At 28.6% G+C, this 24324-nt stretch overlaps 2 protein-coding genes and 1 long non-coding RNA gene across 6 annotated transcripts in view; all 3 read right to left on the bottom strand.

Moving 5' to 3' along the window:
- Positions 1 to 354: 354 nt before the first annotated feature.
- LOC111678951 (40S ribosomal protein SA) lies at positions 355 to 1762 on the bottom strand. The gene is made up of 3 exons (XM_023440409.2): positions 1678 to 1762; positions 1197 to 1440; positions 355 to 1015 (listed from the first exon to the last, which is right to left on the bottom strand). The coding sequence occupies exons 2-3, from the start codon at positions 1413 to 1415 to the stop codon at positions 422 to 424; spliced, it is 813 nt and encodes a 270-aa protein (XP_023296177.2). The 5' UTR covers positions 1416 to 1440; positions 1678 to 1762; the 3' UTR covers positions 355 to 421.
- Positions 1763 to 7065: 5303 nt separating this feature from the next.
- LOC111678950 lies at positions 7066 to 8616 on the bottom strand. Its single transcript, XR_002762593.2, has 2 exons — positions 8068 to 8616; positions 7066 to 7103 (listed from the first exon to the last, which is right to left on the bottom strand). It is a non-coding gene; the product is annotated as an uncharacterized LOC111678950 (long non-coding RNA).
- Positions 8617 to 8638: 22 nt separating this feature from the next.
- The window catches only part of LOC111678963 (glutamate receptor ionotropic, NMDA 2B), a 54583-nt gene continuing 38897 nt past the window's right edge, over positions 8639 to 24324 (bottom strand). For 3 of the 4 annotated variants that reach the window (XM_046946108.1, XM_046946107.1, XM_046946110.1), the window contains 8 exons: positions 19846 to 20617; positions 19630 to 19780; positions 18676 to 19556; positions 18459 to 18611; positions 18138 to 18289; positions 17560 to 18067; positions 17398 to 17502; positions 8639 to 11368 (listed from right to left, as the gene is read on the bottom strand). In XM_046946108.1, coding sequence (XP_046802064.1) covers positions 11326 to 11368; positions 17398 to 17502; positions 17560 to 18067; positions 18138 to 18289; positions 18459 to 18611; positions 18676 to 19556; positions 19630 to 19780; positions 19846 to 20617 — 2765 coding nt within the window. In that variant the 3' untranslated portion in view covers positions 8639 to 11325. The remainder of the gene's footprint in view (positions 11369 to 17397; positions 17503 to 17559; positions 18068 to 18137; positions 18290 to 18458; positions 18612 to 18675; positions 19557 to 19629; positions 19781 to 19845; positions 20618 to 24324) is intronic. The other variant, XM_046946109.1, reaches the window with a different exon arrangement.

Below are 24324 nucleotides of genomic sequence, written 5' to 3'. Positions count from 1 at the left end.
AAGTGGCAAACTCCACGCAGAGTCCTTATTAGTTTGTATGTCTATACGTGATAACTTATTAAAAAAACAGTTTACACTTTATAACGCAATATCTCTAGATTTTAACACAACTTTTTAAAACGGAGTATGCGACCCAAAATAAGATCATTAAACCAAATCTTCTATCCCCAATCGCTTAAAAAATATTTTTTTTTAATTCTATCACTCAACTAGTTTGTGAAAAATCAACGAAAAATATTTTTACAAGAAGTACTAGTGAACAACAAAACAATCGTAACTTTTTTAGTTTCAATTTTAATTCAAGCTATAAGTACCTTGCAGCAAAATTTAAGAAATTAGAAAAACTAATTGAAATTAAGATGTATAGAAATAAACTTTTTATTTCGGTCAATATTTTGAGTAAGAAATCAACTTTAATTTCTTAGAAGTTGGCATCATTACCCCATGAGGATTTGACAGTATCGTCATTCCAATCTTCATTACCGCCAACAGCTTCGGCAGCAACTTCTTCAGCCCAGTTGGTGGCTTCTTCGACAGGATGATCGACAACTTCTTCAACCTTAGGTGCGGGCATGAGTTCCTTAGCTGCAGCTTCTTCCTTCTCAGCTTCCTCAGGATCACGGTAGAAGAACAAATCGACGACAACGGGCCATTCAACACTGCGAGAGATTGTGCCACGAAGACGGAGAACTTCACGAGACAACAACCACCACATCAAACCAATGGAATGAGGAGATTTGTTGTTGCAGGGAATGGCAATATCGATGTAACGAAGAGGAGAATCGGTATTGGTGAAAGCAATAACGGGGATGTTGACGTATGAAGCTTCCATGATGGGTTGGTGATCGGTCAATGGATCGGTTACAACCAACAAACGGGGTTCACGGAAAGCAGATTGAATCTGATTGGTGAAAGCACCAGGTGTGAAACGGCCAGCAATGGGGGTGGTGTCGGTGTACTTGGCGAACTTCAAGACAGCACGTTGGCCAATGGGACGGGAAGAGATGACGAAAACCTGTAAAAATAACATCGATTACCCTTCTTAGTTTTCATTTTATTTTAAAAGTTAGCTGACAATTTTAGTAATTGTGTCAGCTTTGATGTTGGCTTCATTAAATTTCAGACCCGAAAGATTAGTAATAAAATCATCATTCTAATTTTAGGTTAGTTTTTATTTTTTTCGTTTATCAACTTACGTCTTGGGGATGTTCGATGGCGGCAATTGCACGGGCAGCCAAAACCAATTTTTCCCAGGTTTTGCCCAAGTTGATGATGTTTACACCATCGGGACGACGCTTGTAAACGTATTGTTCCATTTGGAAGTTGACATTTTCGGAACCCAAATGGGTAGTGGCTACCAACATCTTGGTAATGTCTTCCTCTTTGAGGGACAAAATATCTAAGCCTCCCGACATTTTAACGTGTTAAGAGTTACGGAACCTGTAAATAAAAACCAATAGATTAGTACAATGTGATTGACTCAACATAACCTCACTAACATCATTATAATAACACGTGTCGTGAATTTAAATTTTCTTTTTTAAATGCATATTGCATTCACTGTATTGTTTTAAGCTTTGTAAAATCTAATTTAAGTTCAATATTTTAATTAATATTATATCAATAGTTTTCCTGGTCTATTTAAATATATATATTTTTCAGAAATAATAAACTTACGTTGTGGATGCCACTGGGAGCGATAACAAAATGGACGAGTTGTCATTTTAGACTTGAGTTGTCGGTGTTTTTCGTTCGTTTTACACACAGTTGTATAAACCTTAGAGTTGCAATTTGAAACACTAAAATAAATATTGTTCCCAGAGTTGGTAAATCTGGTATATATATATATATATTTTTTTGCAGCGTTGCCATAAAATTTTTAAAAAATCTTCAAATTGTTTTGTAAATCTTTTTATAGCCCATTCAGACCAAACGAAATTAAGTAATTTGAGGTTTTCGATCAAAATCTACTGAAATTTAAGTAGTTCTTTATACATTTTGTTAATTTGAAATCAAGTAATTTTGCTTAATTTCATTAATATTATCTTGAAATCCCAATGAACCACCCTGTGTTAGTATAAAAAGTACCTATTCTATCAACTATGTACAAAACAAAAAAATAATAAAAATTTGAAAATCAGATATCATCAGTAAGGGTTTTCATTTAAACGCTTAAGTTCCCCATTTGTGCAAGTGGGCAAGTTTATTCGACTTGTTTCATGAAACCCCTGTTCAAATTCTGTTCAATTACAATATTTATAAACATTTTACAGCAATGTCAAACGAAATCAAAAAATAATGTATTTTAACAAAAAATTGAACAAAATATGTTGAAAATGTGAAAATTCAAGTCCATAAATTCAAAAGTGAACAATAAGTGAACAGATTTATTAAATGCACAATGAGTTTTCTCAAGTTTGCCAGTCTAAATAGTCGCTCAAACTTATGTATAAGGGTTGTGCAAATCAATTTTCATACAATTCACTTGCGAGGATGGAAACATGCAAAGATTAGCATACCCTGGGTGCTTCGCTACCCTAACAATGTTCAATATCGTAAAAATATCAAAAAGTACCATCGGAAAAAACGAAAAAGTACAAAGATCTCTCTAAATAAATTCTCATTTAATAAGGATCGTGTGTTCTGGTTAACCATTATAAAGAATCCATTTGAAGAATGGAAATGTACCAAATAGTTCCCATTTACAGAGTATTATTCAATGTTAAATTAATGTTCCTAGGTTGAATATTTTAGAAAATTAAAAAAGTACAATTTATGAGATAATAAGTACTAAAAAGGACCGTGTATGTTTAATAATCATTTAAGTACCATTTTAAGGAAGAAAAAGTACCAGTACGATTTTCATCCTATATAGGCCTTAGTACTCGAATTCCAAAATAATATACCAGAAGCTTATTTTGTGTGAGTAAATAAACTACTTTTATAAAAGTTGGCTCAATGAGTTTGAATAAAATTAAATTTCCCGTTTTATCCTTTTTTGGTACTTTTTTACCCAGTGAAATAGCAAAAATTTTATTACAATTAATATTACAGAGTTAGTCCGTAATTAAATATGAATAATTCAATAAACCGAGAAAGTTTTCTTAATGTGCTAAAAAAAGTACCATAAATACAGTTTTATCCCTTTTACACCCAAAAAGGACTGAATTTTAAAAAAGTACGAAACAGGTGTCTCATAATTTTGAAAGATGTATCCAAAATATTTATAAAAATTTGTTTATGTTAATTAGTTTAATAGTTATAAAGGGCTAAAAAAGGTACCAAAATCACCTTTTTTACACATTTTTACCCCTTAAAAGTACGATTTTTGAAAAAGTACCAGACACCCATCTGCTCATTTTAAGAGTAGATACAGGTGCATTTATTTTTCTTGTATCACTAATATTATGTAAGATAATTAAGAAAACCTGTTTTACCCGTTTTTTCCCCGTAAATGTGCAAATTTCCAAAAATCCCTCCTTAGTGGATCTACATAACCAAAAACACATCTACTGTCAAAATTTCATGATTCTAGGTTTAGCCGTTTGGGCTGTGCGATGATGAACCAGTCAGTCAGTAACGCTACTCTTTTATATATATATAGATTGCACAGTTTATGAGAGTTTTGAACGTTTAAATGAAAACCCTTAGTATAATTTAATAAAATTTGTGCAAAATTCGTAATAGGGAATCGTAATTCAGGTCTGAGTTCGGGAACAACACTCGCGTCATCGCGATTATTTCTTAAACGCTTTCGACAGCTTTGCGTCCCGCTCGCACTGGTGTAGTGTATTACTTCACATAACTGTTCAAAGTTATATGTTGTATACACTAACCTCGTGCTTTCGTTTCACCTCAAGTAAGGTTATGTTTTATTGGCTTAGACCACATTTTTTTTAAAGGGGCACGGAGTAATCCCAAAATCGACAAAAAAATTTGTAATAAAAGTGATCAACACATTATTTGAAACTTAAATAAGTGTAATTTAACGCAAAATAACAGATTTTTCTCGCAAGCCAAATCCGTTCAAGTGTCAAGAACACCGGTCTGAACATGTAAAATTTCATTTATAATTTCGAGCCCAAATTACTTAATTTCGACTTGGTCTGAATTGGCTATTAAGTAATTTGAGCTCGAAATTATAAATGAAATTTCGTTCTTTTGCGTTATATTATTTCGAAGTAGAGGAACTCGGCTTCATTTTAAATTAATATAAATACCAACTTTTTAATATAAATTTGGAATTCCATCTTTTGAAATTGGATGTCTTTTAAACTTTAAAGTCCTTTTACAGGAGCATAAGAGCTGATTATGAAAAACTGAGTACACAGAGTTAATACTAATGGTCCACAGTTTCCTGTACACATAGATTTTTTCATGTTTGAAAATAACTTTTGCACGGTTTATAAACAAAAATATTATTTTCACTTCTTGCACTTCAATTCTTTGTTTAGTTTCTTATCAAATACTAGAAAGTATTCCTGTTTATGTGAAATGCTTTTCTATATAAAGACATTACTGTTTTTAAGATTTTCAACGAGTTCTAGAATTCATACTCTTGTTGAAAACTTATTAGAAATACTTATTATAATTATTTCCATGATTTCTATTCAAAAATCATCAAATAAATCTTCTTTATAAAAGTTGATTAAGAAAAGAAGAAAATTTATTATAAAAATATTAAATTTGTACAAAATACATAGAAATTTTACTGCTAAATAGTAAGTTTTTCTTAATCGGTTAATTGATAGAAATTATTCGGTTTATTCGTTATTTGAAATTTGACAACTTTTATTTATTCGAACGATTAATTGTCAAAAACTAATCGATTAACGTTTGAATACTCTAGTAGATTTCATTTCAAATCTTTTTTAAAATCTAGACCGTTTACACTTACTAAGTATTTTCGGCATTTAGGAAGATTTCATTTTTTCTAATATTTCTCGAAATTGTGTTGAATATAAAAAATAAAAAGAAAAAATGGAATATTTATTAATATATTATTAATAATAAAAAATTAGATATTGAATCTTTAATAATTCTGTTAGACATGCTTTCAAAAAAAGATCGCTATTAAATAATGTAAATATGAGCAAAAATCCGAGACAACCTCTGAAAATTTCATCAAAAAAGACACTGTGAATTGGAAATAGATGTACATGTGATGTATTTGGATGTAGATGTGTTTGGTTTTATTCAGCTGTGTATTTTGTTTTGCATGTTTGGATGCTGTTAACTTCATTGAGTTATGTATTTTGTTTTGGTTTTCTTTTTATGAATTCTGTTCGTATATTTGGATTAGGGTTCAATAGTTGAAACGAAAAGTCGACTTTTCAAATTTTTGCATTTTATGAAAAGTCGATTTTTCGACTTTTTTCATTTAATTAAAAGTCGACTTTTAGACTTTTCGACTGTAAGTATTTTATAAATAATCGACTATTCGACTTTTTTTAATTTTTTTCGACTTTATCCGATTTTTTGACTTTTTTCGAGTTTTTCCGACTATTTTAGAGTTTTTGACCTTTTTTCCACTTTTTTAAAATTTTCGACTATTTTTGACTTGTTTCTACAATTTTCGAGTTTTCGACGGACTTTTTTCGACTTTTTCCGATTTTTCGACTTTATTCGATTTTTTTCAACTTATCGACCTTTTTCGACATTCAGAATTTTTTACTTTTTTCGACTTTTATTAACAAAGTCGACTTTTCGACTTTTTTCACAGACGATAGTCGAGTTATCGACTTTTTTGGAACTAAATAGTGGACTTCGACTTTTTTCGATAAAAAGTCGATTGTTCGAAAGTCGATTTATAGAACCCTAATTTGGATGTAGGTTGGTTTTATTGCATATATACCCTACACCACTTTAGTGGTGCAGGGTATTATAAGCATACACACTGTACAAACATTGCTCATTATAAAAATAAGAAGAATTAAACCTATAGTGTTTGTGTATCAACTTAACTGCCTTGTGTATTTTGTTTTTTTTTTGTGTTTTATTTCGTTTAGCGTTGTTGTTGTTTCTTTGATATAATAATAATGATATACATAGTCGGAAAAATTAATGAAATATAAATTTTATAAAATTAAATACACAAGATTCGGCACTGCCAAATATAACAATCTTAATTGTTTTTATGAATGAAAACACATTTTAATTTATTTATGTATACATTTATTGCATTTTTTATTTTTGCTTCAGTATCTACCACAACAATTTTTAATTTATTCCATTTTTAAATTTATTTTTAAATTATTTATTTTATTATTTGTTTTTTTTTTGTTTTGTTACCATCAATTATTTTTATTTTTAATTTTTGTATTTTGTTTATATTTTTTAGTAAAAGTGACATTTTTTTTAATTATGTTTTGGAACAATGATTTTACATTTAAATTTTATTTATGATTTATATTAAATTATTTAAATGTTGCCTTTTAAATTTATAGCCTTTTTAAATATTTAATGAGGTTTCTTGTTAAACTTAAAAATATCTATTCATGTATATGAAATTTTTGTTACTTAAAAAAATATTTTGTTTTTAAGTTTATTTGTATAATAACTCAATATTAAGTAAGTAATCAAGGTCTAAATAATATTTCGATGGTTCCAAATATACAAACATTTATATGTATGTGCATTGTGCATTATGGCAAATATTTCTCAAAAATAATGCGTTTCATGCGTTACAATTAATTATTAAAATCAAATGCATGCAAATCAATCTATGTACATATATACATTGATTTGCATGCATAAGTTAGTGTGTTTTGAAAGAAAATGCATTTTGTTGTCAGTACTTGGATTTTTAGAACTATTTAAATATTATTCATTCATTGATGGTGTATTTTACTTTGTTAATATTTTGTTTATACAGAACACATTTATTAAAATAAACTTGTCTTTTTTTAATTTTGTATTTATATTGGCGACTGTCTTAAATTTAAATAATAATTTTAATAATTTTCACATTTTATTTATTTAATTTTTAAATTTTATGTATATTAACTTTTAAAATTACTAACTACTTATATCATGTAATGTTAACTTTTTTTGCTTTTCCTTTCATTTCTCCCTTCGAACATTCTCCGAACAGTTATTATGTCCTTTAAATAAAACGTAAAAAAAAATAAAAAATAACACAACAATATTTTTAAATTTCTATTCATTCAAATTTTGTTTGTTTTGCTTGGAATTAAAAACTATATGGAATAGCATGCGAAATTCATAAAAATTAATTTTTTAATTTAATTATTAACGTTAAATTTATCACAAACGATTAATAAATTGATCAAATATTGTTGAAGATAATTAAATATTTTTTTTTTAATAAAATGTAGGGGGTATAGAAATTGTAGAACTCAAAACATTTTATGCACTTGGCATGTTGTACACTGAACGTTAGTAGCAATTATTATTTTTGTGTGTCCATACATATGTACATATAATTTCGAAAGATTTAAAGTCGACTGGTTTGAATGGGTGCGATGAATTTCGATCGAGGAATTGATTATTATTATTTTTTTTTTGCAAAATACTGCACCAGCAACAAAATGCTTTTTATTTAAGAGAATTAATTACAATTTGGAATATTATATATCCTTAATAATTGTTTAATATATAAATCTATATAATCTATATTTTAAAAATTTTATTTGAAAATTGTTTTGTGCAATTATGTCCCTGAACTTTTTAATATTTCGAGTTGCGTAAATTTTTTACCCCCATAATAATTTAATTATTAAAAGGTATTTACAAAATATTAATATACATACATATATGTATGTAAATATCTATGTTAGTTATAATAAAAAAATGAAATAATAGACAAAAATTTTAAAGTTATTATAAGGAGCACAATATTTGTTTATTTTTTTATTTTTCTTTCTAAAAATAAGGTAATTTAAAATGTTAACCTCAGTGTATGGAATCTATTGCATACCCACTTATCATAGGGTTCCAATTATTTAACTCAAGTGAATTTGCATTTCATGCCATTGAATATTTTTGGGCATGCAAACATGTTTATTTACATACATAATAATGGCAATAAAATATAGGCCCACTTACTTATCCTGCCCGTATATCACTACAGGCACTTACAATATAGAATGATATCATCAGTTACCCATATCCTTGCAAATGCGACCTAAATATTCGCTGTATGTAAATTATTTCTGATGTTTTTATTTTTTTTGCATTTATTTTGTCGCTTTTAAATATATTAAATTACTGTTTTCTAATTAAATTTTTAATTTATGAAATCTTCATAAACAATTGGTATTTTCTTTTTATAATTAAATTATTTGAAAAACAAATAAAAAATGCTAACAAAGACCATATGATTTTGTAAACTATGGCACTAACAAAAAGCAATAAAAATACATATACATGTACATACATACATATGTATTATGTGTGTTTTTTATTTGATCGTAAATGTATTTTTTGTATTTATGTACAAATTTAATTCAATTCAATACTTGTCTCTCTTGTCATTCTTTTGAAACAAATAAAAATCTCTCGATGTATCAAAAAATAAATGTTCTTGTATAATTTAATTTCTCAAATATATATTTGTATGTATGTAAGTTGTAATAACTTTTTGTTTTTGTTTTATAAAAAATACGTGTAACCCTGCTTTATTTTTATCATAATTTGTATTTGTGTTTTCTTACAAAATAAATAAATTTCAAATTACAAATTATTTACTAAAACAATATGTACTTACAAACATACATATGTATGTATAATACATAAATAATAGTAGTGTGGCGGAGTGATAGATTGTAAAATACTTTCGTAATTAAAAAAAAAATACATCCATATTTTGGGATTTTTTGTCTTTCGTTATTCCACTGTATATATAAATGTTTGTCTTTTGCTTTGAGTTCCGTACCCGATAGATATTGAGGTTTTAGTGACTAGCTGAACGATTTACTTTAAAACATGGAAATTTACATAAAAATACATATATGTCAAGTACGGGAACAAAGTTAGATTTATGCCCTTGTTTTAACAGCATTAGACAGGGTTTGCAAATATGAAGGTAGATTTTAAATTCATCTTTAAAAAATCATTTTTATTCATGAAACCAATGGAATTTCTGTAATTATGGGATGTGTGTTCTTTTCCATTTTTATGTTGAAAGAGTTTTTAAAATTAATTTAAGATAATTTTATTTTTTTCGATAAATGATTTTTTTTCAAATGGCAGTTATTGAACTGGATAATTAAAATATCGGAAATAGAATAAATAAAATAATTATTTGTTTTTACGCAGAGAGAGATTTTTCACACTTAAACTACTTCAATTAATTAAGCATTTGTAGTTTTGTTTTCGGTGAATATAATAAGCAGAAAAAATATAATTTTTAAAATCTAGATTTAGGGTTTTTTGTATGTCTGTATGTGTGTTTTTAAGTGAACCTTTATAACATGATCACAATATTAATGAGTTAAAAAATGTATAACAACAATTAATTTACGTTCTTAAAGCTAAAAATATTTTAAATTAATATTTGCATTAAATTCTTTTCCAAACCGGGACGCTTGAAAAGCTTCTGAATTTTGTACATTTAAAAATAAATTAAATATTTTTGGGGACTTTTATTTTAATTGGTTTTACTTAAATTTTAACTATGAAATAAAAATTTCATTATGAAAGTTATTATTGTTATTGAATGTGTTTTTATTAAATAAAAAAAGTTAAAAACCTTAAAGATTTCAATAGCAACAATCTTAAAAGCTTTATTAGGTAGTAAGATAGTATTTCATAAAAAAAAATTGTTTGAATGTTATTGAAAACTTTAAAGTTTTTTTGTAGTGTCCTTGTATACTAAATTACTATTTTGATTTTAAAGTGTATGATGCGGTCTGTTAGTGTGTTGGTATGAGTGTGTAAATTGTTCAATATTTTCTCATGTGATCACACGCTTAAAACTTTTTTCTTAAGAGCATAGAAGCAAAGTAAGCAATGTCCATTTTGTATTTTTTAGATATTTTTGTTCTAAACGTAGTATTCCTGAAATTGTGATATCATACCTTTTACGAAAGTTTTTGGATCAGCACTTATATTGGCGTAATTATTTTGTCAAATAATTCATCTTCATATCTGCGACCAACTTGTGTAATAACAAATTTTGGGCCTTGTGACTTTCGTCGTTTTCCTAATAAAGCGTTCTAAAGTTTAAATTCTGTAAAATTAAAGTATCATCACATCTAAAGGGTTAATAATAAAATTTTTACACCATTTGGAGTACTTTTTTTATGCGCAAAGATATAACTTTTTTGAAAAATTGCATCTTTGAATAATATAAAATGTTCATTTGAAGCTTTATAAAATTATCATCATGGAGATGGCTTAATTGGCTTGTACACTCTTCATTTGTTGTCAATACATATTGAATACGTAAACAATACATAAACATTTATTTCTGTTTAAAATATCCCAGCAAACCGTGGTTAGACATAACAATATAAATAAAAAAATACATTTATTTTATTAAATTAAATGCAAATTTAGAATAAAATTTTCATCCAAATACTTATCAAATAAAATTGATATTTTATTGTTTGATTTTGTGTTTGTTGGGATGCCATATGTTATTATTTTTATAGATTATGAGCATCTGCAAATGTATGTATTATGTAGTAGTTTACGAACAAGGCCATTCAAAAACATTTATCAAAGGTCAATTGTCTTATAAACCTTTGATAATAATATATGAATAAAACCTAAGAATTTGTTGACTTTCGGTAGCTTTTTAGTTGACCATTGCCGTTGATCAAAAGCATTTTTTTCAATGTGTTGGACGATTATTATGTAAAACTATTCTATATTATTTTCGGTGTCCAATGGGCCTCGAATTTAAATAAATTAGATGACAAGATTTATGATGCTTTTTAGTTGGAAATTGGTTTGTTTACAAAAGTCATTGTATTCACAAACAAGTACATTTGTTTTTCTTTTGTTATAGATATTGACAATAAAGTTTAGTTTTGAGTATCAGTAGAGGATGATATAAAATGCTCGACTAGGTCTAGCATTATCTATTGTTAAATATGTTTTTCTTATTTAATGTTGTTTTCATTGTTAACTTACAAATATGGCACACAAAATGTTGGTTGATTTTTTTATGGCTACAGACCTTATTGTTCTGCTTTTGTTTTTGATGTTTAAACCCATAAGGTTGTTCTTGTTGTCCTTAAAAACGTTTAACTCTTTTCAACTTTGTTGTTGTTGTCGCTTCGGACAGAAGTAATGGTTAAGTGTGTGTTGCATTGACTTCTTTTCTGCATTTCAGATTTTCTATTTGTATTTTGAACTTTACAGCACTGTTTCCATTTCCGCTATTTCCGTTTTATATGACCTAATATTATTGTAAAAAGAAATGGGAGGTGGAAAAAAATATTATTAGGTTTATTTTTATTAACTAATATAATTATTTAGTACATAAATGCAAGTAAAATGTATATTGTTAAGTCATCTATGTGAGTGATTGATGATGTGTGAAACATGTATTTATTTTTTTGGCATTTGGACATCAAATGGGTCATTGTCGCCAGTTATTAAATTTGGCTAGATCTCATCAATCAATTCAGTTTTTAGTTTTCTATTTTATTCTACAATAATATGGAATATGTCCCAACTCTAACATAAAATATTACAAAAATGTCTAAAATTATGGGGTATGTTAAAATATACAAATTCATTTAAAAATCTATAAATTGATGGCTGCTTTAAGTCGCACCATATGTATATAGTAGGATAAGTTAACCGAATAGTAACTAGAAATATTTACTCCTGTACATTTATGTATTTGAACGAATAACAAATACTCCCGATTAATTACACTACTTTACAACGATTTTGTTCATAATATAAAAACTACATATAGTAGTAAACATATCGTCGTTATCTCGAATTCACAAAAGAGTTAATAAAGAAAAGAAATTTACCCTTTTTAAACAGAAGGAAAACAAACTGCGCCGAGCAAAGCCATATCCTAAATCGTCTAGTTTAGCAAATCACGGTTATAAACAACACAGTCGATATAGGAACTGCTGTAAAGAAACTTACCCGCTATTTAAAAGAGGCAACTAAAGTCACTTGCAAACCCAACATACCAAGGAGGAAGGGAAGACCACCGTGGTGGTCGCCCGAAATAGCGAAAACCCGCAAAGAATTTCGCAAAATAAGTTAATAAGGATAAAAGATCAGTAGAATGGTATTTATATAAGTCCTCCTTGGTTAGGTCCAAAAACCAGGATAGGAAGAATTCCTGCAGTAATTTCTCCTTTCTTGTAAGTCAATAATGCAATCATAACAATAATATCACGAAAAAATTGCCCCCGAATAACCACTCTTTCATTGGTGCAAGGTAACATATAGTCGGCCAAGTTCTACTGTACATTCATACTTGATTTTTTTTGTAAAACATAACTTAAATGTTATAATTTTAAATTTAATGTTTATTGATTTTATATGACTACATAATAGAATATTTTAATTAATTAAATTTATAACTATTTCATAATAAACGCTTTTGGTAAATCTATTGATATTTAAAGAAACACTAATTTATTTTTTATATTGATATACAAATTGCACACTGTCCAGGAGTTTGGTTATTTAGTTTTATTAATCAAGTAATGTCGCAAAGGTCTGAAAGTCAAAAAAACCTATATTGAAAATATTTATAATATAATTGGATACATCTATAGATTTATATAAAAATACATACATACACCCAGAGAAAAAATATGGTTGTAATAACCATGTTCTAAGAGCAACATATAATGGTTATTATTGTAACCATTTTAAAATATCATATTATGATTAAAATAAGCTAAAATATTTTATAACAATATTTTTTATTTACCATAATATTGTTTGTTATACATGACTATATTATGATCCACTTTGATAAAAATGTCGTTAAAAATATATATCGAAATCAAATTTATTTTTGATTACTGAATCAGTAAGATTACAGTAAAAATCTAAATTACACGACACAATTTACAAATTTCAATTTGATTTACAAAAACAACTACATTATTCTCTACAAAGTGAAATTACAAATTTTATTGTCGCCTTTAACAACACACACAAAAAAATAATATGTGTGAGGTGTGTGCCTAAAGTTGTTTTGTTTTTGTAGCAACATAACATATAATGTTTATTTGTAAGTTTAAATATTTGTTAGTAACAGTGAATCATACTCAAATTTATAATTGTAATAAACAAGAAAATGATTACAGTAACAACAATATTGTTTAAATATAATTAAAATAACAATTATAAATTTTTGATAACAATATATTCTTGCAGTGAACATAGTTTAGTTATAGTAACCATGTTCGACATGGTTATGTTTTTTCTCTGCGTGTATAAATATGTATAATATAATAATAAATAAATGACGAAAACTAAAGTTAATTCAGATACTTGCTTGGATATTTTTGGTGGGCTGGCTTAAAACAACAAACAAGTGAATTGGCGTAAATTTTTGATTGTGAGTGTGCCAAAATTCGTAATCAAAATAAAGGTAATTTAATGTAAATCATCATTATTATAATAATCATTTTGTCACTACATTTTAAAATTTACAAACATAGGTAGGTACACAATGTTTTGTCTACAATAAACAATAGACATTGACATAAGTATATATGTATACATATATTCGAGCATATATACATACATCTGTATTAGAGTGTCCTGAGGAACAGCCTTTTTAATGTCATGTAGGAATACCAATCATTAATGTACTTAACACGAGAAAAATAAAAAATATTTTATTTGAAATGAAATGTAATTTTTGAAAAAGAAAAAAAAAGAAATTATATATATATATATATATATATAATATAATATATATATATATATATATATATATATATTATATATATATATATATATATATATATATATATATATATATATATATTATATATATATATATATATAATATATATATATTATATTATATATATATATATATATATATATATATATTATATATATTATTATATATATATATATATATATTATATATATATATATATATATATGATTATGGCAAAAATAATTTTAAAATTTGTGTAGAATATTTTTGGTATACAATACAATTTTTAGGGGGTTAGGGAGGAATATTATTTTCGCTTTTTATCGTTATGCCAAAAGTGTCGTAATTTTAAGCTTATATAGAAAAGTATTAACAAAAGAGTTTGGTGTTTGGTTTTGTTTAGTCAATTTCAGAATTTTTTGCAATTTATGTGCCCCTTAAAATACAATAAAACTCGTTTTGCCGACCAGATATACACTAACAAAAATTTTAATTCATTTTCCCGCGATAAGCTTAAAATTACAGAATTTTTGAACCCAATTCGAAAATATTGCAGAAAATTTTGTTTGAACATGTTATACTGAGATTAAGATTTTTAATCGCCGGTAGGGAACTGAGGATCTTTTCAAAAAAAGTATTAATTTTCTCGTGTTAAGTACATTAAAACGCATCGTTTTAGAGGTGGTCCACGGGACACCCTAATGTGTATATGTCTAAATATTTTAAGGAAATATATAGGAGCACCCAACGTAATAAGTATAATGTCAATTACTGATTTACATAAGTTTCAGTGATAACTAAGTTGAAGGTCAATATATAATTTTTTTAACCAAATTGTATAATTAAAAAAAATATACAGCCATAGTCATATTTATTAAGACCTTCTGAAAATTTAAGCATGCTTCGAATTAAAAGCAAATTTTGCAACATAAAATAATTCCTCTACTATTCCTTACAGTGTATCGATTGTGCTAGTGAAAGCTTGTTTAAAGAATATTGGCTTCTGGTAAAAATGCTAATCGAAGTCAACAACCTCAGTTTTCAAAATTATTTATAAAAATTATTTTCTTTTCAAAAGTATTTATACATTTCTTTAATTCTTAGAAATATCTCTAAAAACTTAGTCCCAAGACCATTTTAATAGTTGAGAGAATTAAAATATAGTTAAGAGAATTAAAATATAGTTGAGTGAATTAAAATACAATTAAAAACTAATCTCTCAGGCGAAACAATTAAGCCGTTGTACTGCTTTGTGCCTAGATCCTCTGGAAAGATTTTTTCAAATAATAATTAAATTTAAAAGATGACTCGTAGATCCATTATACATTTTCCTGTACTTTTGAACCTTATGGACATTTGCTTTATATTTTTTAATACATCTTAATTATTTATTCACGACGTAGGTCCCCATATTAAATTTTTTGGCATTTATTTTCGAATATATGACTCTTAAGGAAGTTTTCCAGCTTGGCAATAATTTAAAATGGTTTTGGAACTGGTGTTCATCTACTTTGATCAATTTTGTCCCTATTTTTTAAGTATTCGTATCAATTAACTAATTTTTCATAAACTATTCTTTATCATGTTCAACTTAATTTTCCCCATTAAAATGCACATTTACCCAATTTCATCATAATCTAAACGTGTGCTTCGACAAGAATTTCCATTATTTTTTTCCTTAAGTTTTAGGAGGAATTTTGTGTGAATATCTGTTTTTAGGAAAAAAGAACAGATTGTTGACTTCTTTTAGGATTTTTACCAAGAGCCCCTGCTTCTCTTTCAAATAGCACAGGAATGCCTTTTTATTGCAAAATTACAAATAAAGTATCAAAATTTGCTTTTAATTCGAAGCATTCTTAAATTTTCAGTATGTCTAAATAGATACGACTAAGACTGTATGTAAATATAAATATGTTGCTGTATCGACTTATTAAATTAAGGTAAGAAATAGGGTAGAAGGGGGACAATATGCCAACTCAAATTAAACCACAATACATATTCATAATTTTTTTCTTGGTTCGGATACTTAGATATGTTGGCTTAAGTTTTATTCCTTTCAATCTTTCCTAAGTCATCCTCATGTACATATTTTTTAACTTTTGCGCACTGATGGACGGCATACCGCCCAGGTGATGGGCAGATTTGTCATTAGTAAAATAAAAGAAAATATTACAAAAATAAAAACTTATTTTATTGTTTATTTCACAAAACTTAACAAAAAAATTAATACAAATTATTACTGATTTTTTCTACATTTTAACTAAATTTGGCGAATGTGCCCCACGGGCAGTTCTGGGGTTTAGTTTAAATTTTTTCGGGCTTCAAATTATATTATCGAAAATATTATTATGTCTTATTGTTCATTGACGATCTAATACTGACCAATATATTTTTTCTACCACAAAAACTAAAAAGGTTAGCAAAAAACAGTGAAATATTTTTACAGCCCTTTGAAAAACAATTAATCATGTCTGCCCCCCATCATATGCAAAGTTAATGTTTGAAATTTTCAGGGATGATAGATAATCGATAAACGAAAACAAAATTTGATAATGCGATAAAATCGATTACTCGGTTTTCAAGATATTCGCTATTGGCAGATGTACCCCTATGGCATATGATCCCCCATCTACCCTACACATTTCAGGGTATGAACCAAAATATATGAATAACTCTTATCAAATACTTTTGCACTATTTTGTTTACATTGAAATTAATATTTTTTAAAGTAATGGACTAATTAGTTCTAATAAAATTTTAAATAATAAAGTATATTATGTATAATAATAAGACAAAAAATAGCGCCATACTTAATATAATAAAATTTTACAAGGGTTATACATTCTTATTTCGCTGGGTGTACGAAGGAATAACATAATATATAAAACAGTGGTGCACATTAGGAAATATTTACATTGTTTATTTTATGAAAACATGGTAATAAAATTGGAATTGTATAAGTGAAACAGACAAACGTATATTTTTCATATCGTATCCATAAGTATGTATGCATGAATTCAATATAAATATTGGTAGACAGCCAAATGCATTAGGGTGGTCCCAAAATGTTCGGCCGAAAATTTCGCGGTTTGGACAAACTTTTTGAAATATTTCAGAAAATTTTGTAGAACTTTTGAGAGATATCCCACAACAAAAAGTTGTCACCGGGACACCCTAATGTACATATTCCTGTTATTACATTCAATCGTACATACATATGTTCAAACATAAATATACATAAGTATGTACTATATAATGAGATGTGTATGGAAGTAAAAATAATAAATTTAAGGAAGAGACGTTTACATTAGATATGTTTGGTTTTTGTGACATTTTCTAATTAGTTTTTAAGTTATTAGGATTTCACGTTAATGGAGGAAAAGGGGCTATATTATTTTTTATAAAGTTGTCAAAGAAGGTGGTGTGTTCGTTGGTTTAAAAGCAAACATGCTAGGTTTTAAAATACAGTGTAAGATTATGGATTGATTGGTTAGGATGGGTTGGTTCATGATAGCATGCGTGAAGGGACTAGAAAACGAAAAACTTACCACCTGTATAAATCTTGTGCGCTTGCTGCTAAACTTAAATTTCCCATCAAAGGAGGTCGTTCTTTGAGATGATGATGATTTAATAAATCTGATGATGACGCAAGTCTGAATAAATTAATATACATTATTTTATGGCAAGTGTTAACGTAAAGTAATATTCACCTTAATTGAGGAGCTTTTATACCATGTTTATCCATCGTCTTCTCGAGTTGGCGAACTCTCAAACGAGTCATGTCAAGTTCGTGTTTAACTTTCCATAAGTGCGTGTCACAAATGGGGTCGTTACATCGATGTTTTTTAAGTATTTCGGTAGCCTCATAGACAGCACCACGAAAAGTCAATGATTTTCCCATAGATAGTGATATAAGAGCACAACAGTGACCTCCGTCTTTTTTCGCAATACGTTTACGTATATATTTAAAGTAGACGTGTTCTAGCAGGAGCAACAGTGCCGCTAATAAAATGCCAGCCATTAATAGTAAAAATGCTGACAAAAACTGTTCCAAGGCAAGAGGGTCAGACGACTTGTGCTCTTGTTTGCCAGGCCTGCATGTACCAGTCATCCAGTAGCGACGTAAGCGTTCTAAATCTCCGTTAGCACGAAATTCTAGCAGACGTTTATTAAACATTTGGACGTATTTGGAATTACGGCTAAAAGCCAATCCATAGCCTATAAATAACATTAGCAAACAAAACATTTACATAGTTTATTTAATTCATAAAAATTGCTGACTCGTTACCTGTCATGGCGTACCAGCTACCAACAGTCATCAAACGACAGTCTTCATCTTGTGCCACTAGATAATCCAAAACCGTGCCATCATAAATAAATGAATCCAAATTACCGTTCAAAACAGCCGCAACGCCATCTGCCACACTAGATTTGTTATATCTAAAGAAAATAATGATGATCCGGCAAAATAAGAAACGAGACAAAGAAGAGAAAAAGGACAATTTTATTTAGTTTTTATTTATATGTTGTTATTGTTGTTGATTTATTTGGTCATGCAGAAATATAAGGATTATAAATGTTTAGAAAGAAATAAAATCTGATGACCTACTGTCTCATATAGTAATGCATTTCCTTGTAGTATTTATTGATTGTGGAGTCTGTGTGACTGTAAGGAATCGTGCCAAATTTAAATGATGGCTTGTGCGAGTATGGGTGAACCAAACGGCTATCATTTAAACCACTGAATTCATGAAATTCCTCCCTTAAATAAAAGAAACATGTTAATAACTGGCTGTCAAATGCGATGTATTCTAGTGAAAGTGTACCTCGTTATCATGAAGGCAGCCAAGTTGGCAGTATATATGGCAAGAAAGACTACGGCGAACAGAGCCCAAACATTGGTCATGAAGCGGGAGGTAAAACCTCTTGGTGAGTCTACGTGTACAGCGGCTTGAAAGAGGACTGCCCATACCAGCCAATAAGTTCGAAACAAGGAGAATCGGTATGGAGTGACGTTAGTATTCTGAAGATAGAGTTTCATATCATAGCCACTGGGTGAAAGCCATTCAAAAAGAAAGATCATAAAGGTGGCAGCTTGTATAGCGACAATGCCCACCAACATCCATGAAGCAGTGTCGAAAGGTTCTAAGAAAGCAGTGGGGGATATAATACCGGTACGTTTTGCCACAACAATGGCAATTCCCGTCTCCATGAAAGGTTCGCTAAAATCCACCACAGCTTCACGTTCTGTATTGATCATTAGTGAGGTCAATACCATATCGGTTTTACGATTTACCAATTCGGCAATTAAACCATTCCATTTACCATTCTCAAGTGTACCCCATTTACCATCTTCAACCCGTACTAGTTCGTATGTGAACCCTAGCTCCTCGGCAAATTTCTCTAAAAGATCAATGCAAAAACCACTACAGCACTGGTAGAAAGATTCGTTGCGATGAGCCTGCCCCACATCGATGTCAGCCATCTCGTGATCAGCTGCCACGCGACATAGGACACCACGATCCATAAGACATTTGCCACTAACTGGGTCCGCAGGTGAGAGATTGATATAGGGTGCTTCTTCGAGGAATGTAATTTTTAAATGGAACTTTTCCGGAACACCCTGTGGTGGAGCATGAGAATTTCCAGGCCATGCTATATCGCGAATATCAAGTTTTTGTGTTTCCCAAGACTTCCATACACCGATCTGTAAAACAACACAAGAAAATATTTTTTCTATTGAAATCTATTGAGCAATATGGAAAATATGCAACACTCACCTCCTCCCATACTAAATTTTTATTGTTGGCACCAGGACGAAGATTCATAATTTTTAGTTCTGCCGACTTAAGATCACCATCGGCCGTAAACTCAATGTTTGGTTTGTTCAAGTCTCCGTCTATCGAAACATTTCGTAAATATTTAAAAAACCTTCGGAAAGCAAATAATTAATTATTATATCCTGTTAACGACTTAAATTTGTTATTTGTACTTACAATTCTCCGTTATCCCAACGACCTCTGCCTTCGTCTTCGCATGACAATGACTGAGTGTTTAATTTCTTTCCATGATTTGCTGGATCCGATACATAGGCTTCAACGCCGTAGCCATAGATCTTAATGGCATTCGATATTTCATTCATCAAAGCTGCGCTGCTTGTGTCGAAATGCACTCCCAGCATGCCCACTGGGAATTGGGGATGAGCATCCTTCTTTTCAATGACTGATTGACTGACAACCCACACATAGTTTTCTCCAGTTAACTTCAGATCTTCAGCAGCTCTAAGAATAGTGATTGCTTCACTTTGCGTGGCATAGAGGAGCATTACTCTTGCCTCGCTATTAACAAGTTCCATCAAGTCACTAGTACGCGTTACAACAATTGAATTGAGGATGGTAAATTTAAAATGATCTTGCATTTCAGCTACACGCTCCCTTACAGCTTGAACAAAATCATCATGACCGGCTATCTGGGAGGTGACTACCGAAAACTGGTGCCATTTGTAACGTTCTAATATGCTCAACATAGCTGCACTTTGATGTTCTATACTTGGAGCTAACTGAAGTTGAAGTGTCGATTGTGAAGCACGCCTCTCCAGACCCGAATTATCCGCATTCCATGATATCACCGGTATACCCAAATAACCAGCAAGCTGTAAAAAATATTGTGCCGACGCTGTGCTATGACCAAATTGTTCGTTATTCATCATATATAAAATGGCAGAGACATTGAACTGCAGAAACTCCTTGCACAGTGTACTTAGAATGGCTAAATATCCATAGAGTATTCACAATGGAAAATGTAAAGAGAAAAAGAAATAAATATTTTTAAATTAATATAAATAACAAAACATTTTGAATTTCTTAAGAGATCGTCAACAATTATTGATGATGTTTTTCACAGACAGATAATAGAAAGTAAAAAAAAATTGTTTAACATCTCAGTTATATCTTTGACGCACTTCCTAATACTTCAACTTTTTTATTTTATTTTGTGAAATTTCGCTTATCCGTCTTTTAAACAAAAGGCTAAAATGGTTTAAATTTAAGTTCTTGATTGTTAATAAAGTTTTAATTGCTAAAAATAATGATAAAACATCTTTATAATTTTTATTCATTCATTATTAATATTGCATTAGACATCTTCTGTAAAATTTTATTTTACTCCATAGAAAACAATATTTTATGAAATATAAAAAGGATTTCTTAAAAAAACACAATTCCGTAAAACAAACGTATGTATGAAAAAAATATAAAAAGCGAAAATTTAATTAACCGTTCTTTAACATTAACTTTGAAATTAATTAAAAAATTAAATGAATTTTGCTTCGTCAGCCGTTTTTCCCGCCTTCGTTGCTTTTGCAACATTTCGAAAGACAAGTCGATGTTGCCTTTCGCAACCAACAATGTAAAATCTTTACAATTAGTTCTATCAAATTAAATGTCTACAGACAAACATACATAAAAACAGACACACACACACAATTATATGTACATATATACACAAATTCTTGTTTTAAATACAAAAGGACACAAATACAACTGACAGCAATTTGAGGCAATAGTGCTGCCAGTGCTTGCTCTTTAATTTATAAAGATATAAAATATTTTTATCTTAAAAATTGGTAGTTAATAGGATTGTCACCAAGGTTGGATATGAAGTAATTTAAAAGGCACTAGTTTTTCTTGCCATAACATGATATTCGCAGATTAAATATAAGACTATTTCAAAATTTCCCCTAGTATTTACCAAGCCGACTTGCATATCATATTTGCATCCAGTGTTCGCTTATAATTGTCTCGTACCATTTCGCATATTTCGGTTTATGTTTCGACTAGTGCGTTTTTCATTGAAATAATCCCACGTTAATTTGCGCTCTTTACATGTGTCTGGGTTATTCCATCTATTTTCAGCCTTTTGAAGAAAAAATACTATATTTGATGGAACCTAACGGAATAGCTACTAAAGCGTCTTTGGAGATATGTAGAGAATATTCCGTTCTACCTAGCTCATCAGTTCTTATGTGAACTGTTAAAAGCTAGTACAAATTTGAAAACGGGATAAAGGCTAAAAGCCCAGAAGCTAAAACGTATTTTTTAGGCTAAATAAAAATGCTAAATTTGGACTTAAAAATACTAACCTTGTAACACTGTTAACAAGTAAAAATTAGAGTTTTCAGAGGGATAGGGTAGACAATTAACAATTATTTTTGTTTCTATTAACAATACCACAGTACCAATATCGGTACTCAAGAAGAAAATAGATTACTTCTTTAAGACTATATTAAGTAATACTTTTGTGTAGTTATTCACTTCTTCATTGATGTCATTGTTATTATACTTATAACTAGTTAAGGCACAACACTTTATTATAAAATACTTAATAAGTTAAGAACTTCAGTCATACATACATACATACATACATACATACATACATACATACATACATAAATACATACATACATACATACATACATACATACATACATACATACATACATACATAAATAAATACATACATACATACATACAAACATATGTTCATATGTATTTGTTAAAACTCAAAGATTGTACTATGTACTATCGCATGTAAAACACAAAATGTACACATGTATACAACCCTATACACATATATTCAACGTATTTATATATATGTTTAGATGTGAGTTAATGGAAGTGTCTTCAGTATTGAAGTGACACCACCTTTTTAACATCCATTAATTTTATTTAGGAATATACTCACAACATTCAATTGCTTTCATCTCGAAAATGTTATCACAAGTTAACACCACTCTTTTCATCCTCAATCACTATCCCCGGGTTACAAAACCGTTGACAATATATAGAAAAACTTTTGAACGGTTGAGTTTTCTCTATATTTTTTTTGCAATATGCCTTCAAATAATAACTCAACATAAATAGAGCTCAACCCCATCCAAAATCTTTATAAACAAAACCGATATAAACATTAGTGGGCAATATGTTAGTAGTAATATAACTATACGCTAACAATTTTTTTGTTATTGTCTATTAAATGGACAGAAAGAAAACTTATAATTGCGCAATTTAGATACGTAAATAGTATCATACTATCCTAATATAAGAGAAAACACAAATATACGTAAAAATATGATTTTGTGATTTCTCGTCTGATTTTGACGAAAATATTTTAATGTTCACTTTGTTTTACTACTTTTTTGCTCTCAATTGTAAGAACAATATCCAGGGTATTACAATTTTGTTCGATTTTATTTTTTCGTATTCTCTTTTTTTCAAATACATATTGTAGTAAACACACATCAATAAATTTCAAGTGTTTGTGGATTGAGTATAAAACCACATTTATTCACATTTTCACATGAAAACAAGTTAGAGTAATATAATATTTTAGTTCGAAACGAATTTGTAACACCTTCAACCTTTAATGCAATTTTCGTTAAAAGGAAATTTATGTTTTTTTTTAATTAAATAAAAAATTTGTATTAATAAAACTTCCGTCTTTGATTTTTAATGGTAAACGGTACTGGTTTTCACAAATCCTGAATTCGTTATTTAAAAAAAATCAATCTCCTTTTATAGAATATATTGATTAAACCAAAGAAAAATAATCAAATATCTCAGGCTTGACACAAGTTTAACTCGGTATCGTTAGTTTGGACTTTGGACTCTATCGTGTGCTTGGACTCTAGATTATATACGGTGCATATCTTTTCGTTTTTTTGGAACGTCAATTAGATCTTTGTGGGTTGGGTGAATGAAAGAGTTTCGGGTTGTAAACACATTTGTGACTTTTGAAACAACGTTTGGCAATAAATCAAATAATAAAGGCGGAAACTTTTAAAGTTTTCTTTCAAGTATGTTGTGTAAATTGAGAGAAATGTTAAAATACAAGCTAACAAGCCAACAGTAAAAAAAAATATTTAATATAAACTTATTCTTTAGTTAGAGTCCTGTTATCAGGATATATATAAATTTATATATGTTTTACTTGTGTATTAAATATATAAAGTTAATATTTAACTTTATTTTGCAATTAATACATACATACATACATACATACATACATACATACATACATGCATTTATATGTATATGTGAATATACAGATACGTATAGTCACAATTCAAGTGTGTAGTTGTTTGTGAATACACACATTCTCGACATTTGAAAGATATTTTGTCAAATCTAAGTTTTCTATTCCAGATTGAAAAACTTTGTATATTTCTTTATAAAATTTATAAAAGTTCATGTGAATGCCTTGGAAGTGTCTTACATACACACATTTTAGCTCAAATAGCAAAATCTCAAGGAAGTGGTTAAATTAAAATCAAGAATGTAATTAATTAACTTCCTGTAATAGTTTCCTTAATATAGATGATAAATATATAATGATCATGTCATTAAAATAATCTTTCTAAGTATTTACATGTTCATAAACGTGTTAATATCAGTGTCATTAAAATTTTAATTTATAAA

Source organism: Lucilia cuprina, chromosome 3 (assembly GCF_022045245.1).
Source record: "Lucilia cuprina isolate Lc7/37 chromosome 3, ASM2204524v1, whole genome shotgun sequence".
In the NCBI taxonomy this organism is placed as follows: Eukaryota; Metazoa; Arthropoda; class Insecta; order Diptera; family Calliphoridae; genus Lucilia; species Lucilia cuprina.
Note: the sequence above shows the minus strand (reverse complement) of the source record. Positions and strands in the feature narration are given on the sequence as shown.